Here is an 18,500-nt window from a genome sequence, read left to right as displayed (position 1 = left end):
GTGGTCTATTAAAAAGCTTGAGCCTTATCCTATGCAAAATCTGGTACAATTGGAGGATTTTAGGTAGAGAAATGAGACCTGCATTTTATAAATACCACTCTAGAAAAAGTGCAGAGGACAGACAATGGTGAAAAGAGACAAGAAACAGCAAGACCAGGTAAGAGGCTCTGCAGATAGCCCAGGAGTGGGAGACTAGAGGCCTGGACTAAGGCGGGGGGGGGGGGGCTAGATTAGAGAGAAACTGAGGCAGCAGAAGCAGCATGGCCCGTGACTAACCGGACAAGGTGCATGAAAGAAGGGAATCCCAGGATGAGAGGCTCAACGGTGCTGCCACCAACCAGGATGGGACATACAGACCAGGGAGAAGATCATAAATCCTCCATTTGAGTTTAGCTAAGGTAGCTGCGGGATAAGCAGGAGGTCAAATCTGACAAGCATTTGGATTTACAGTCAATATGAGCTAGAGTCAAGGCCTGACCCAAAGACATGGGAGTCACCAGGGCACAGATGACAGTTCAAACCACAGGTGTACACGAATGAGCTGCTTGGAAAGACGAGCTGGATCTACCACTCAGGAAATTGCTTCTTCAGGTTTATACTGTGAGACTGCAATTTCAACATCCAGGGTTATAAAGAGAACTCATTACGATGCAGCATGAGTTGGAGGCCAGTGTTACCTTGACATTGGAATCCAGTCTCCCCACTCGATAGGAACCACGTGATCTTAGTCAAGTGTGTTTCCAGGACCTTTGATTACGACCAGGCTAAATCCCATATGTTCCATTAGACTTCCGATTCTGGCATGGAATCCAATGAGAAACCGCTACCTGTACCAGCAACATATGTTCCCCAAACCACCACTAAGCTTTGCAAAGCTGTCGTACAATTAATTTTTAGCAGAGATGCACTCATGGTTGCCCCATCATGTGTAGCAGGCCTGACAGGCACGCACTTTGCCTTTGCCAGAGAGAACATATTGCAGCCCATATTTTAGTCATCTCCCTTCAGAGGGTAAGAAAATATCGTCAGTCCTTCAAGACAGGAATGCAAATTTAAATTTGCTCATGACGAGAATGGTTCTTGTGACCATGGGAACATCTGTTTTTCTAAAATCCTTAGCTAGTTTTAACAGAGGTGGTCACTCTTTGTCCAGAGACTGAGATGCAGAGAGATTTGGAAAACTTTTTAAGACTGACCTTGGCTCATGCAAGAATCCAAATGATATGAGATCATTTCGTATCATTTAAAGATAAAGCAAGCAACTATTAATATGTACTGTGCCTATGCTCTGGGCCAAGAATAGCACTTAAAGGCTTTCCATGCATATCTCATTGAATTATCCCAAATCTTAGGTGGTAGCTATTATTATCCCATTTTACAGATGGTGAGACTTGTTCAACCTAGCATAAAATATTTAGACAATTGTGTTTCGCTATTTTTATTTATTTTGAGGGAAACTGAAGCCATGATTTGGGATTCACTGATGCCTTACCTCCCCTACTAGTTGTGTAGGAGCCTTATAATGGTGTGTGAGATGCACTGACCATTGTCATGGTCATCTGTTGTTTTTGCCTTGCTGGCATTCCCTTCTGATAAAATAGCTCTTCTCCTTCGGGGCTCTGCCTTTCCCACTCCATGTGATTCAGGCAGAGTTATCAGTCAATTAACTCACTTCCTTCCTCCCCACCAGTCTAGACACATAAACTAGCCTGCATAGTCAGAAAGCCCATCCCTGGACCTAGTAATTGGTCCATGATGAGCCTATTATCCAAGAGGGCCAAAGAGAGGGTGTAAGACATGACCGTGTAATGAGCGTCCTGCTCGTTTATCTGCATTCACTACCACTAGGAGCAAGGAGCCCTAGAGCTTCTGGGGAAGGAATCTGCCACAGATTCAAGTCAACGTAGAAGCAAGGTCACGACATGGCAGAGCCGGATAAATAGGGTTCTGACGCCATCATTCAAAATCCTCCATCCAGCTTCTCCTGGAGCTATTTCATTCCTGGGACTCCCCAGTGGCATCAGTCCATAAATGTCCCTTTTTGCTAATGCTAGCAATTTGAGTTAGTCTCTGCTGAGTTTGACAGAAAAGAAAATAGAAATATAGTTAGCGAAAAATGATCTGAGAGTTTGTTTTACTGTCATTGACTTCAAATTTCACCGTTTGACACAGATACATTTGTACATTCAATACTAACTAAAAAATTATTAATATCAAGATTTCAGAGATACCCACTGGGAAATTGCACCTTAGAAGGTAGATAATTGAGTTTCAGAGGGATTTTAGCTACTGACTTAGACGTAACAATGACAACCATTTCCCAGAGACGTTTTAACATTTATCCTACTGTAAATAAACCAGAAAGATAAATGACACCAAGAATCAGGTCCACCCTCAGACCCAAACATCCAGGGCCCCTGCCCTGGCCCCATACCGTGTACAGTGTTTTAGGCAGCTATATTGTATTATCACATAATTATTATTCTCTAAATTTCCATAAAGGTTGTCAATATCACTTTTTAAACCTTATGCGTGAACCATCATGAAAACCTGGGTAATATCTCAATTTCATCACAAATTATGAGTCATCTTGGGCAAGCCCTTTAACTTCTCTGGACCTCTGCTGCGTCACATGACAGGAAGATACGGCACCTGACGTGCCTCGATAGGTGAGAACATCCGGTGAGACAACAGACCCAAACGCCCTTTGGAAAACATAAGGATTGTTATTATTAACTCAACAGTAAGAGTCCTCAAGAGAGAATCCAATTTCACTCAATCCCTTTGGCCAGTTGGGATCTGGTGACAATCTGTGGTCATGTTAGAAATTCTGAATGGAGACCTGTCACAGGTCCCATGTAGAGGAAGTTTAGGTTATAGTAATAAAAGTAGGACCTTGGTCACACCCCCAACCTGCCTTTCTGACCTTGTAACCCGTTGTCACCTGCAAGAACTCTGTCCAAACCAGTCTACTGACCATCTCCCAAACACAATGGAGATTCCATTGTGATTCAACCATTCCCCTCACCTCAAATCAACTCTCTTCGTGCACACATCATTCAACATCGTACCTGAACTTCAAAAACAGTTCCTCTACTCTGACAACCAGTGCTCTCTAGGGCTCACTTGGTGATGAGTTCTGCACTGTCTTGTTACAGTTCTTATGTGATTCTCTGAATGTGTCCTGTCCATTTCTCATTGTTATAATTCCCGTGCATCTCTAGCCTGCCTCTCCAGTTACACTGCAAGTTTGCTAAAGCCAGTGACTGGCTTGTATTATTCTTGTAAAAAATAAATACTCAGCAAATATTTGTTGGCTATTAAAAAAGGAAAATGTCCAAAGGAAGAAAATGGTTAAATAAAGAAGAATTTATAATGAAATCTGTGAGAAAAAGTTATAGAACAGCAAGTTGTCAACGAAATCCATTCGAAATAGACCAGGGAACTCGTATATTCAGAAGAAGCCCAAAAATCTGAAGTCAAATTTTTGAAGTAGAAAGAAACTTCAGGGTAATCAACTTCACATTCTTCATTCATTGCACACAATCACTCATTCATTTCTCTGGCTCGTGAATTAGAGATTTCGCATATTAAATTTTCCTATTGTAAAACGTGACTCTTAATTATTTCCTAGAAATAGAGTTCAAGAGAATGGGACCCCGAAAACATGGCAAATGTTTCGTGGATATAAAAACATTTCTTCCTGCTAGAGTCAAACCAGGCATCTTGAGCCAGACTTGTGATATCACTTTTTTATTTTACGCTGCAACATGTAAAAGAACAGATGATAAACAGGAAGACAGGGTTACCCCCTAGAAACATGGAAAGTGCAGACTGGCTCAGAGGTGAGACCTTGTTGAGCAATTAATCCAAAGTGTTAGAAGGTTCTGGAGTCAAGTTCTCGAGCTTACAGATGGTATCAGAGAAAGCGCTGGCTCAGAACTCAGAGGACCTACACTTTGAGACTTTGCCCCATCAATTTCAGTTGTGCAACCATTGACGGGTTCCCAAATTCTGACTATTAGATTTTTTTGTCTGAAAAATTGGGTTGTGGAAGGGATTAAATGAGATAATGTAAGTAAAGATACTTTGTTCCAAGAAAAGCATAATTCGCATTATTTATTACCTCGCCTGCTAACTTACATTAAAAACTATTTTAATCTGAGTGTCCCAAAGGTGTGAGCTTTCAGAACCTAAGAAGAAAAATGACATAATACCACCTCTGTAGCCTGATGGTTATGCATCTTCATCCTGGCTTTAAGGAAATGACCAACAATCGCTGGCTCTGGCAGTCCTTGCAACTTTCCCTGAACTCCCATGACTTCAACAAATGACACATAGCCGAGAGCTTCCTACTCTGCAATTAGTCACATCAGTCTGAAGGCTCCTAACAGTTTGGTGATCACAGCAGTATGTTCTTTTGCTTCCTGAGATTCCTGCAAAGCTGGGGGAGGCAGCTTTGCAATGACACGTGAGGCCATCTCCACCACCAGCACCTGTCTTCCAGCTCCACCCTGCCTCGGTCATTTGAGGGGCTCCAGCTGGCATGCACGCGCATCACTCCCCACTGTTAGCCCTCCACTGAAGGAGTCAGTGACGTCCTCCCGCCTTACGATGGTCAGGGCATACTGACAACCGGCCCGTCCTGGAAGACTAAGACCAGCACCAGCTTGGAAAGGCCTTCGGGGCACTGTTCAAAAGTCACTGGCTCTTGTCCAACAGAATAAATTAGGTTCCTGTTGGGTAGGCCTCCTAACGGCAGAGTACGAAGAGATGCATGATCATGCGTTTCACCTCCTAATATGAAACATACTTGTCCTGGCATAGAAACCATAGGGGTGGACACAAATTCCACCATTCTCACAGCAACACTGTTCGAGTGCAAGGTTGGAAATAGAGACATGATTCTGAATAAAGCGTTCGAGTTGGCGCTGTTCTAGACACCCTTCCTAGGGATCTTAAATTGTGTTTAACAGAACTGGAAGGGACCCTGGAGACCAGTTAGCAAATGGCATAACTAAGTCACAGAGAGAGGAAGCGACATCCCCAAGGTCACCCAGTGAGCGGCAAAGCTGGGAACAGAGCCCGGGGCTGCCCCACCCTCCAGACTCGGTGGCTGTTTCCGTAACCAAATAAACATGCTCTGCCCCGAACCATTTAGCACCTAAACTGAACATAACCTCTGGCTGCCTCCTTACCCAAAAGGAAGGGGCATGGTCACATATCTCCCCGGTGCCCCTGCAGCCCAGTGACTCCCCAGCACAAATCAGAACCGCCATCAGCCAACCTGGTATCGAACTCTGGCTCTTGCCATCCCACCATGCTACTTTCCGCTGTCAGCAGACACCCAATAAATACTGGGAACTGATTGGCTGATTGATGAGCTAATAAATAGTACCGTATACAGCTTCCTTCCTGAACTCACAGCCAAAGCAACTCCACTAAACGGCCTCTTCTCCTCCTTTCTCTTCTCCTTGGCTTGCGTATAAATTTTAAGACTCGTCATGCAACATGTCAGAAAAGCAATTACTTTGGGGTTTACCCTTTAAAAAAGAAAAAAGCACCGAAGTCCATAGGGGAAAATTTCCCTGAACTGAAAACCAACCAGAAAATGTGCCCCAACTGCGATGACACACGGAGCTCCAGGGTGCTCTAACCTGATGGTCCATCAGGGTGTGGAGAGCTATTTCCCCCAGCTTCTGAGAGAGATGGGAACACAATCTTTTAATCCGGCCAGGAGGTGAGAACTAGAGAGAGATCTAAGGGCAGAGGCCGCTGACAAATGCAGGATAAAGTCTGGGCTCCAGATACCAGGACAGCAGCCATAAAATCTGGGGGGCCCAGGAATAGGACAGCCTGAGTGTGAGTGACTGTGTGCATGTGTATATATGAGTGTGTGCATGTGTGCAAATGCATGAGTGTGTGCATGTGTGTGCATGCATGTATGTGTACATGTGTCTATGAACGTGTGTGTGCATGTGTATGTGTGCGTGTGTATGTGTGCGTGTGAATGTGTGTGTGTGTGTGTGTGTGTGTGTGTGTGTGTTTGTGCATGGCAGGAACTGAGCCAGTACTGAGCTCCATTCGATTTGGGTACCAAGGATTTATCCTTAGGACTTGGAGTAAAATAGACACATATCTAAGCATAGGGGACAGTTCCAAGCAGAAGAATGAGCAAGCAGGTCTCGCTCTCCTTAAAGGTGTTTTTCAAGAAAACTTGCTTCCTCTATATTAACACAATGCAGGATTGATTTCTACTGAGCCATACTACACACTATGCATGTGAGTGTGCGCCTGTAATTTTGTGCACAGACCCCAGACTCCCAGGTTCCCAGAAGTCTCCTGGTCCTTGTGGATACTGCATCGTGGTGCCAGCCACCGTCACAAATGCCCACAGCCTTTCCCATCCACTTATTTGACCAAAGATAGACAATGCAGAAGAAAGCATCATCGGATCCTGGAATTAGTGCGGGGAGACAGGTAAAGGTAATTTCCGCATTAAAACAACTTTCATTCCTTCTCATCCTTCCCCCCAGTGAAATCAGAAGTCAGCAGAGGCCCGTGAGATTTCAGGCAATTCAACTCAATCTGTGGACCCAATGACATCTTAGACAACAAAGAACCAAGATCACCTGTCCCTCTTAACTTGGGCTGGCTGGCCACTGGCTCTTCTTCCAAGTAGCCTTCAGACTCATCGGGCCTTACAAAGCTGTGTTTCCCATCCTCAGTCAGAAGGCACAGATCAGTACACCCAGGAGAAGCACGCATGCCTTGTTCAGAAAATTTCCTGTGTAAACGCTGGGACCCTTTCCACGCCAAGCCTGGCGCAGGCTACTTCCGACCACAGTGTTACCGTGGCGTGTGGGCTGCCCGGTGGGGGGCGGGGGACACAAAACCACATCACAGCAAAAAACAACTCCTAACGTCAAGCAAAAAGTCAAACCAGTTAAAACGGGACAGTGCAGCTGTCCCCGACTGCTTTAATATACTACGAGCGACGGCTTTCTTAACATCGTGAAAATCCTAGAGGGGGCGCAGAGTGGGTGAGCAGCTCACACACAGATAAATCCCTGGACAAGGCCTGCAAAGTCTCCCCATCAGTGGCAGTTGGGAAAAGGGCTCCCCTGCCCCAACTCAGTAGCCCAAGTGCCACTAAGGCCACGGCAGACCTCCTCAGCCACCTGTATCGGGAAATCTGAACAGATATGTGGGCACCCAGAGAGATCTTACTCAATCACCCTGTGGGCAGAAAATCCCACAGTTGCCACAAGCAGATATAAAAAAGCAAACAAACATGATTCGCTGGATTTAGATTCAAAAGGGGGGAAAGGATGCCTGGAGCTGGGGGCGGCATCCGAGCAGTCTATTTCGAGGGGCTCTAAGCACCTGTTTGCAAGCACTGTCTCTCAAAATAGCATTCAGCAACAAGTTTCTGAAATGGCAAACCTAACCCAAGGCTGCTTTTCCCTGGGAATGCTTTGTCATGCTGATGCTCTGACCCAAGAAATCATTTCCAAAGGGCCTGCAGGAGGAAGCAGAGCAACATAGAGTGTGTCTGCAGCAGCAGCAGCAGCAGGAGCAGAAGCAGGGGTGGCTGGAGCGGCCACTGCCTGGGCCCCACCTCCCCGAGCACTCACCATCAGCAGGCTGAGAGCAGAGTCGGGCACCAGCTGCACTGCCATGGTCTCCGATTCCCATGCACAGACACGCCTGCAGAGTCAGTCCGCCTGGGCCCCGGGTAGCTGCAAAGCATCCACAAGCACCTGCAGCGAACCAGCCAGAAATCCAGACTTAGGGTGCAAAAGGCTCAGGGTAGATGGGCCACATTTCACATGGGGTGGGGCAGAGGACAGGAGGACGTTGGGAGGATGGGGTGGAGACTGTGCTTAGGGAGAAAATAAAAAAAAAGGAGGAAACTAGGGACCTGCAGGTTATTTAAAGGTGAGCCCTCCCTGGTTTCGCTAAGCTGCACAAACAGAGAAATCACATCCAACACAAATGGAAAAGCTTAGAACACAGAATTTTTCACTGCTACCTTAGCCTAGGCAGCAATTCTTCTTTCGACTAACAATTAAAATAAAACAGTCCCTATTGCAGATAAATCAAGCAGCCCGAGCAACCCCCATCTCTCTGCCTCTCTCAGCAATTCTGCTGCATAAACATGCTGAATGTCACAACCTACCGCTCGCAATCTGGTCAGTGTCTTCTTTCCTGCAGATAGGTGTATCCCTTTCGCAAAATCAAATATCTGGGAGTGAGAGCCAGCCGGGTGTGACCAGGAGACACCAGGCAGTCACTGGCGATCAGCAAAATGCCCTTATCACGGAGGGGGAAGTCACTTATGCACTGACCCCTTCCAAATCTACTTTTCCTCTGCAAGTAGACTGGCAAGCTCAGTTCCCCGCAGGGCTAACATACTTACGAGGAGCATGGAATTACACCGCCTGTTCCGTGAGCGTTCTGGTCTCCCAGCCTGCACCACATGTACGCCGCATGCAGACACCCTCTACCTCTCTCTCCCTCCCTCCCTCCCGCCCTTCCTCCCTCCCTTGCTTCCCTCCCATGTCTCCACAGGGCTGCCTGTTAGGAATTTTGAAGGAGACTCCTTAGCTCAGGAGGGCACGGGAGGCTAATTTGCAGCAAGAGACACCGCTTCAGACAAAAAGGCAAATCAGCCTTAAAAATCACACTATGCAGCATCTTCCCTGGAAGATGTCAATGGAAATAAGATTAAAAAAGGAAAGTAGCCTGCCCGGTCTTGTTATGTAATGAGAGGCTCAAAAGGGCTTCCCAGAGTCGCGGATTTAAGAAAATTAGGCATCTTTTTTATGAGCACTGCCAAGCTTCTATCCTCTTAAGGAGTCCACGTATTCACCTAGAAATGGTGATTGCTAATACCGCTCGTGGTGGATTTCATGTCCTTTTTCTGATTTCTTCCTTCACTCACACCCCTACCATGGCTCCAAAAATTCCTTGAAATTAACTGGACAGTGTGACATGTAGACACAGGGAGACCAGCTTTCTAAATGAGAAACTTAAGAAATTAATAACTTTTAAACATTCCTATGCACAAGCATAGATGTTGTTCCTATCTGACTTACACTTTTCAAAGTATCTGAACATCGCAAAGGTTGGCACGGAATAAGTGTTTAAAAAATAGTCATTAAATGAATGAAGTGTCCTCCTCCCTGTTTCTCCTCCAGTGGCCCAGTGAACTTGAGAACCTTTATTCCGGGATGTGTGATTGGATTCGGATACAATTCGAATTCACCTCTGGTTCACCTCTGGAACCCCTGAGGGAATCACTCACTTCCTGCTCTCAGTGCCGGGAGATTCAAGGCATGATCTGAATCACATGAGCACGTCCTTGCACAGAGCTGTCAGAGCTACTGGTGGGTTCAAAAATAATATTCAAAAACAGTATTTATACTAGTATTCAAAAATAATAATGATGATGATTTAAGGAGAACATGTATAATAATGATTTAAGGGACCTTATCTTAACCTAACTGCACACGGATTTCTAAATGTATTCAGCTGGTATTGGCAGAGATTTTACTTTGTACCTCTGCACTCAAGGAACTTTTAATCTGGTGGAATCATTGCTGACACCAGACAAGATGTGACAATTGCTAAAAAACAAATAGTTTGAATAACACGGAGTAGGAAGAGCTTACTTCTGGCTTCAAGGATGTGTTAGTTCTTGAGCTAGAACCTGAGGAACGGCAGGACACCTTTTCTATGACGTTTATTTTCTGATTCCACATGGACCATGTGTTTGAAAAATACTGAAAGTGTAAGGGAAAAAGTTAACATTGGAGCTATTTCAAAGGGTGGATGTGGGCAGAGGGAGGCGCACCCCACAGAGAGACCTGCAGGGGAAGGGAAAGAAGGGAGGGGAGGGGAGTCTAGGACACACTCAGGTGGGGATGGTTGGCCTGGCCCTCAGCAGCCCTGCCCTCCTCTCTCAGCACTTCGCTCATGGTTCCTTTGCCTGGAAAGTCTCATCCTATGTCTGCTGGAAGCACAGTCCAGATTCTCTAGAAAACAGCCTCCGCAAACCTCTGTGTGACGACATCATTGGCAGGTGCAGTTGCAGGGTGACCAGAGCGGGGGAGGAGGGGAGCGAGGCAGGGATGGAATGAGCGCAGATGGAAGGGGATCTCCACCAAGCCAGCCACAGTGCAGTGAGTCACAGGGAAAGGCTTGCAGACCGGTGTGGAACCTCCACTCACTGGGGTAGCCCATCAAGAGAGGAAGGCAGAGGGAGCTAGCAGCCCAGCACTGCCCACTTGCTGACTCTCGTTGGTCAGATTTGACCCCATCAGACATTAACTCTCTGGCCCTTCAGGGTTATGCTATTATACCAGCTCCTCCAGGCAGCTGCGAAAGGCGTTGCATCTGAGCCCAGAGTGGAGGAGAAGCCACAGCCTTTGTGAGTCAGGAGATGAGACCTGAGTTTCGGGGTGATGACACTCTTCCCTCAGTTCATGTGATGGAAGCCATCCCAATGCCTGGCCGCGTGGGGACAGCGGGCAGTGCTAGGAGTTGAAGTGACAATGGCAGCATCTGGGCTCCCCCATGAGCAAGTGGCCAAATCCCAGGGGGGTTGGTGGAGGGGTGCAAATAAATCTTGGAAATACATAAACTGAGTCTGATGAAAGTATATATATTTACACAACTTTCAATGTCAAAGGTTCACGAAATTTTTCCTGATTTTTCTATTTGGGCATTCATATTGGCTTTGTTTCTACAGCTTTTCAGTTACTTTTTTTTTTCCTCCAAAAAATGATAGTTATTCACTTCTCTCTGTCCTGCCCCTACCAGAGAGGGCAACCTGAGGTCAGAACGATGTTCGTTCATCTTTGTTTACTCTTGTAGCTCTACGCATCAAACTCAAATAGCAATCGGTGTTCAATAATATTAAACCAGGCTCCAATGGAGATGCCAAAAAGTTAAGCACAAAGAGGAAGGAGGCAATGACAGCACCCCAAGGGGTGGGTAGAACGGGGAGTTTGTGAGAAGTAACGGGGTGACAGAGAGGGAGCTATCTGTCAGAGGGGGAAAGGAGAGCCCCAGAACTCACGCGACAATGTCATTCCACAACGATGGCTTGGGGGTGGGGAATTTTAGTCGAGTTATGGACACAGAAATCAAATTGCAAAGGATTATGGAGCAGTTTGTGAGGAAGAGGTGCTCATTCATATTATAGAGACCCTCCTCAAAAAGCAGTGAAATATGAGCTCTCTAGGTCCTTTCAAGAACTTGGTCAAGGTCACAGAAGGACCTTGAACAGCAATTCTGTCCTCTGAGTCCCCAGGTTCCATCCCTGGCTACTCTTGCCTCCCAGGAGAGCTACACAAGTAATCCATTTCCACGTCTCTCCTCCTCAAAAGTCCCCAAATGAAGGATGGGTTCATGTTACACTCCTCAAAAGCTATGACAAAAAACAGCCCTTAAAAATCCCTTCTGTATCCAGCATGAAGCTGTTGTCCAGCACTGATCATAAGATCACTCACTGCCGCCTGCGTACATTGCCTGACATGAGAAATTTCTCTCGGAATTTTGTACAAGGAAAATGTCTATCGTCCTGAGCTAGCCTGTGCAGTAGGTGGCTTTGGCCTCTGAAAATGCGCTGGGCTATTTTATTGGCAGAAATCTGAATTTCTATCCTGTCATTTGCTCTGTGATCCAGGGCAAGTATCACAAGGGTGGGGTGAAACTCAAAGAAAATATTATTGACTATACTTTTTGTTGAGTTGCGCATAGTAGGCATTCAATAACCGTTAGTCCCCTTTTCATTGTGATAATGAGAATAATGTAACTAATCACAGTTGGCACATTTGACTGCCAGAATGCCCAGAACCTAATTTTACTTTCAATTGCAGCAGATATTATCATAGTTGGCATTATTATTCGTTTTTCTCAACCTTGTTTTTCCTTTTAATTCATACCATATTCCTCTTATGTAGTAGGCCTTTTTGTCAGCAAGCCATCTGAAATTCTTTTTTGCAAAGAGAAGATGGGGCAGAAATCATTCTTTAACGTATAAACTGTTCTCAAATTTGGCACACTGAAATATCGTTCAGCTATTAAAATTGCAATTAGGAAACTATTTAGAAATATCACAAATGACAGAGATATAATGATGATTTGACCGTAAAGTGGTACATATACTCTAATTGCAATGATGTAAATATTTGTATTTTAAGAAAATATGAAGGAACTTCTGCTTCTAGCCAAGATGGCATAACAGGGACCAAATTTACCTTTCAAATGAAGCCAACAAAAAAAATTGAACAAAATATGAGACAATACTTTGCAAGACAATGGACATAAAACAACAAAGGACAGTGATTCATGAGAGAAAAGAAACAAATGAGATGAGCCTTACAATTGCCCCAGATTAATGAACTAAGAGTGCTTCTGGGCTGCAGAACAGAGGGGAGAACCAGAGGGAATCAAGGGTTCTCCCTAAGTTGATTGGACAGAGCTGAGAGCTAGGGAGGATGAAGATGGTCAGAGTTCCCAAGGCAGAGCACCAAAGAGGGGAAAGGTACAGAAAGACAGAACCTCAGAGATCTGCAAAGACTGCCCTTGAGCATCCATTCAGTTGAGCACCGATCGCCATGTGCACATGAGGAAGCCACTCAAGGCTGAGGAAAGACCCAGGTAAAAGGATTAGAAGGAATGGTGACCGGTGCTCACATGGGGCCAGTGATAGTGACCGTGCCTACCAGCCAGACTGGAGAACCACACAATGCAATGATGGTGCATTACTAGAATACTCAGAAGGCTTTTGACTTCACGGTGAGAAATAATTGGCCATAGATTGATCACTGACCCAAATCTTCCTAACAAGTCTGAAAAACAAATTAAAATCTTAACGAGATGCCACAACACACCTATTTGATGGCTACAATGAAAAAGACTGACCCCAGCAAGTATTAGACAGCATGTGGCAATCTGGAAAAAGGTCTGGCAGTTTTTTAAAATGTTAAACATACACCTACCTTATAATCCAGCTATTGCAAGAAAAAGGAAAACTTATGTCCACACTGAGACTTGTCCGTAAATGTTTGTGTGAGCTTTATTTATAATAGTCAAAACCTGGAAATAACACAAATGCCCATCAATGGTAAATGTACAAACAAATCCTGTATCCATATAATGGAATCCTATCCAGCAATAAAAAGGAATGAAGTACCGATAGATGCTACCACACAGATGAACTCACGAGCATTAAGCAAAATGGAATAAGCTAGATACAAAAGACTGTATCTTGCTTATTCCATTTATATAAAATGTCCAAAAAGGACAAACCTATAGAGGCAGGTGGTGGCTGCCTGTATCCAAAGGTGAGAACAGGCAGTGACTGCAAATGGGTTCAGATGATCTTTGGGGGGCGGTGAAAGTTCTCCAAAATTGCACTGTGGTGATGGTTGCACAGTTCTGGAAATTTCTATAAATAATTGAATTGTACGCTTACAATGGATAAATTTTACAACATGTAAATTACACCTTTGAAAAGCTGGGGTTTTTATGAAAATGAATGAATTATTGATAACAGTCAACAACACGGATGGATCTCAAAATAATTATGCAGGCTGAAAGAAGCCGGACAAAAAAGAATACATATGGTGTGACTCCATTTATATAAAATTCTAGTTAATTCAAACTAATCCATGGTGACAGAGAGCAGACCAGTAGCTGCCTGGGGACTAAGGGACAGGGTAAGAAAAGGAGAATGTGTAGCATGGGGCGGGAGGGAAAAATTACAACGGGGGAAACTTTTGGGGTGATGGATATGTTCACCGTCTGGATCATGGCGATGTTTCATGGGTACACACATGTGTTGAAACCTATCAAACTCTGCCTTTTAAATATGTGCAGATGTGTATGTCAATTCTACCTCGGTAAAGCTGTTTTATTTTTAAGACACATGAATGGTATGAAAAAAAATTAGTTTTGTTAGAGTGATGGGATTGAGGGTGGTTTTCTTGTTTTTTTAACTTGTTACATTATAATTTCAATAATTAAAATAACAGTGTGTTTAGAAATAGTTTATAACTTAAACAAGAAATAAGGCTTGGAAAACTAGTAGAGTCAAGAGAAGATGCTATTGTTGGTGTTGTTGCTGTTAAAGGCAGAAGAGCCCCGGGTGTATTTAAGGCACATCACGAGAAGCTGGTAAGACGAAAAGAAAAAGATTCTATAAATCCTGAAGGAGGCAAAGGAGAGAGGAATCTCAACCAGAGGAATTATTTTTTCTAGGGAAGAGGGTTGCCTATTCCCGTAAGATGAGAAGAAAGGAAAAGAAAGGGGACATTGCAGGGAAATGTTGAGAAAGCGTGGAAGGGTGCAAACTGACATGTTTTAATCTGCTAGGGAGGGACTTGAAGGGACCTTCCTTCAAGAGTCTCGACCTCAGCAGAGATTCTGCATGTTTCTGCTCGCTCTCTTCTGCCTTCGCTGTGATAACAACGTGCCCTGGGAGCTGCTGGTCCCAGAAAGATGGCTCGTGCCCTCCAGCACCTGCCCCCGTGCCAGGCCCCTCACTCGGAGTTGGAGTTGCTGCCTAACAGGACTGCAGAGGGTTCTAGAGCAGATGCAGAAGCAGCCCGCACGCTGCAGGCTGGAATCTGCCCTGCACGCAAAGAGCCCTCGGGGTCGAGGGAAGATCTGACTCCCCCCATCAATCCAAGTCCTGAGTTGGTCCAAGATTCCCTGTGCATTCTCCCTATGGCTTTCCCAGGCCCAGCCCAGCCCCTGGCTCAAACACCAGGCCTCTGCCTGCCCCACTGAAGTAGAACTGTCCATGGTAGCCCACCTTGGCCTCTCAGGAGGGCTATGGATGTCTGTTGCCAGCACACACACCCCGTTTCAGCTCAGAGTCAGTCTATACCAGAGTGTGGGGCCCACTGGTATCCTGCATTGCCCCCAGGGGACCTGGTCCCTGCAGCCTTCATTGGCCCCACCCTTGCTGGGGCAGCTGGAGTCATGTCGTGCTTGTGCTCTTGTCCTCTACCAAGTGCTCCAGTCCTGCCAGACTCCAACCCTGTCCCCAAACTCTCGGTCATGTGGCTGGGATCCAGAAACTCTAGAGAACTTTTGCCTCTTCTACCAGGCTGCACGCTCTTCCGTCCTTGTTCTCTCCACCAGACTCCTCCCTCCACCACCACTGACCACTGTCCTGCTGGCCAAGGACCTGTCTTCAGATGGCAACACCTGCTGGAGTCAAGCTCAGCTTGGCAGCTCCCCCAAGACCTGGAGTCTAGCAGCTCAGGTGCCTCCCATGCAACACAATAGCCCCAGCCCCACCCACCCTGTGACTGTCTGTCCCCAAGGGCCCACAGAAAGAAGGTGTCCACAGACTTGAAACTATGCCCAGTTCCAAACTGAAATGAGCAACACCAAGTCAAAGCACAGAAAACGGCAACTCCATACATTACTTGCAACACCTAAACATCTCCAGCTGATCCATTAACATAGTATGTGGATGTTTGCATTAATTCTTTAATCTTGCCTTTTGAGATTTTCTACAAATTACATTCCAAATTTCTTCATCTAGACTCAACTACCTTTCTCAGTGACATCTTCCATCTTTAAACATAGGTAAACATTTCCTATGTTTGGATCATGGTAAAAATTTTGCATTCTGCTTTTTCCCTGCAATCGTTCTGTGATAAATATTTTCCCCCTTCAGATTCATAGTAAATATGAATTCATACAGATGGAAACATAGTAAACAGGAATATGATTTATGCATCAGATTATTAAACTGTACATTACTTCATCATTCTCCAGCTGTTAAACATTTATTTGGTTTCTAGTTCTTCTTGTTCACTGTTACAGGTGAACACAGTACTACTGTTAATATAATGCATCTTTGTACAAGTAGAATTTATCTTCTTTAAAATTATTTTCATATAAAAACTTCCCCAAAATGGATTTACCAGAATAAAACTAAAAATATTTTAACACTGCCTGAAATATTGCCCTGTTGAAGTACTGAACCCATTAATACTGTCAAGATTCATCAGATTTAGGCTTACTTAATAGGCATGTAATTTACTTCAGAACTAATTTAATTTCCATTTCTTTCCTTATAAATGATGTTAAGTATTTTTTCTTTTTTGTGTGACTTGTTTGTGTGTGGAATTTATAAGCTCTTTATTTTATGTGTTGTTTCTATCTGTTGTATTAGCAGACTTGGAAAATATCAGAAATTCTAAAGAATATTTAGTAACACTGCCCATATGATACTTGAACTTCCTATAACTACTTTAAAAAATATTTTATTTTGCTACTATTGGCTTTATTTTATTTTAATCGTACTAGTGTCTTGAATTTTATTTAAACACCTTTTCTCTTCTTTTCTTCATAACATCTTTCATAATCTAAAAAGCCCGTTCCCCTATTTGGTTAAATAAACTATCTCTTTGTATATGATTTAATTTTTGATTATAATTCTTTGAAGTGAATTTGTTTTTTGCCATATTGAAGTCAAGTTATTCTAGCAGCATGTATAAAATAATTATGTTCTTTATAATTTCATTATACCCATTTGCCATATATTATGTTTTCATTTGTACTTAAAGTTGTGAATACACGTTGTCTTCATGGACTATATTTCTCCTTTTAATCCAGCATTATACTGCTTCAGTTATTGTTGTTTTGTAAAACAGTCTATTTTGTGAGATAATTATTATTCCTTTGCTAGCACTCTAATATTCTTACCTATCTTTCCAAATGTACTGCGGAATCAATTATTCTGAATTCCACAAAGTGCCAATGATATCATTGATATTTTAACCGAAGTTATATTAAAACTACAAGTTAAACCAGAAATAATCCATTTGGTCTTCCTATCTAGGAGTAGGATATATTTCTCTACGTAGTTAAGCCTTTTATCACCATTAAAATTTTGTAGACTTTTTTGGATAGGTATTATAAAACCTTATACAAGTTTAATTAAGACATAATTCAATTTTGTGGCTATTATAAATTGGGAGTCTTTTATTATAATATTTTTAGCTGGCCTGTAAAGGCATTTGAGTATTGGACTAATCTGTATTAATTGTATTTTTTGACCAGCAATTTTTCGTCACTGTTATTTTGGTTGATTTCTTTAGCTCCTCTAGGTGAATGATCATAGAGTCTTCTCATAATGTTCTTTTTAAATCTTATTTCTTTTCTGTAGTTTATTATGCAGACAAGAAGACATAAATCTCTATAAAATAGTCATTGTGGAAGTTCTCCCTCCATCCTTTCTGTTCATGCCAAAAAGAAACTCCCATCCCACGTTTGACCTGCCAGCAAAAACCTGCTGGCTCCCCCTTCAGGAAAGTTCCAGAATCGTACTGCTTCTCGCCATCTCCCCTTCCCCACACTGCTCTCAGCCCCATCCATTCGCACGTGGATTATGCACTGGCCTCCAATTCACAATCCAAATGAACAGCCGGAGGGAGCTCTGAGAACTTAGGGCAGATACTGTCACACTTCTGCTTAAAATCCCCCAAAGTCCTTGCAGTCCCTTACAAGGTCCTCTATGGTCTGCCCCCTCCACCTGTCTCACTTTACCCCCTATTTATGCCCCTCATTCACTTCTTTCTAGACACAGCAGATTCACTGGTATTCCCTGAACATACCAGACGTGCCCCTGCCTCAGGGCCTTTACACATGCTGCTTCCTCTGCCTGAAAAGCCTTTTCCCCAGGTATCTGCACAGCTCATCTCCTCACCCCTTCCAGATATTTGCTCAGATACCAGATTCTCAGTGAGGCCTTCCCCAGCTCCTCAACTTAAACTTGCATCCTCCTCCTCTTTGCTCCCTGAGTCTTTCTTGTTCCATTTCTTTTTCATTGTACTTTTCACCACCTTACATTCTATGTATGTTTTTATTTCTCATCTCCCTATCTTCTTTCCACACGCACACCACCAAACTCAAGTGTAAGCTTCAGAGAGCAAGGATTTCTTCCTGTTTTTCTCATTATCATATTCTCAGCATTAGAAAATAGATGCTTGGCTGAGTGTGGTGGCTCACGCCTGTAATCCTAGCACTCTGGGATGCCAAGGCAAGAGGATCACTTTAGGTCAGGAGTTCAAGACCAGCCTGAGCAAGAGCGAGACCCCATCTTTACTGGAAAAAAAAAAAAAATAGAAAAAATTAGCCTGAAACTACTAAAAATAGAAAAAATTAGCTGGGAGTGGTAGTGTTTGGCGGTAGTCCTAGCTACTTTGGAAGGTAAGACAGGAGGATCGTTTGAACCCAGGAGTCTGAGGTTGCTGCGTGGTACTCTAGCCCAAGCAACAGAGTGAAACTCTGTCTCCAAAAAAAAAAAAAAAAGAAAGAAAGAAAGAAAAGAAAAGAAAAAAAATAGATGTTCAATAAAAAACTGCATTGAATGAAAGCACACCTATCATATCAGGTTAAGGGTGAGTCACTTGGAAATATCTAAGCTCAGTATGATTTTTATCTATGATATTAACTAGACCTTT

General features: G+C 43.9%; 1 protein-coding gene across 1 annotated transcript in view; it reads right to left on the bottom strand.

Annotated features, from left to right (window-relative positions):
- FRMD4A (FERM domain containing 4A) overlaps positions 1 to 8,464 on the bottom strand; it is a 568,954-nt gene extending 560,490 nt beyond the window's left edge. Inside the window, exons 1-2 of the mRNA XM_012660957.1 lie at positions 8,183 to 8,464; positions 7,638 to 7,763 (exon numbers count right to left, since the gene is read on the bottom strand). Of these exons, the coding sequence (XP_012516411.1) occupies positions 7,638 to 7,682 (45 nt within the window). The 5' untranslated portion in view covers positions 7,683 to 7,763; positions 8,183 to 8,464. The remainder of the gene's footprint in view (positions 1 to 7,637; positions 7,764 to 8,182) is intronic.
- Positions 8,465 to 18,500: the final 10,036 nt, after the last annotated feature.

This window comes from Propithecus coquereli, unplaced genomic scaffold, assembly GCF_000956105.1.
Source record: "Propithecus coquereli isolate 6110/MARCELLA unplaced genomic scaffold, Pcoq_1.0 Scaffold69, whole genome shotgun sequence".
Lineage (NCBI taxonomy): Eukaryota > Metazoa > Chordata > Mammalia > Primates > Indriidae > Propithecus > Propithecus coquereli.
The sequence above is the reverse complement of the archived record's forward strand: the minus strand, read 5'-3'. Positions and strand labels throughout refer to the sequence as shown.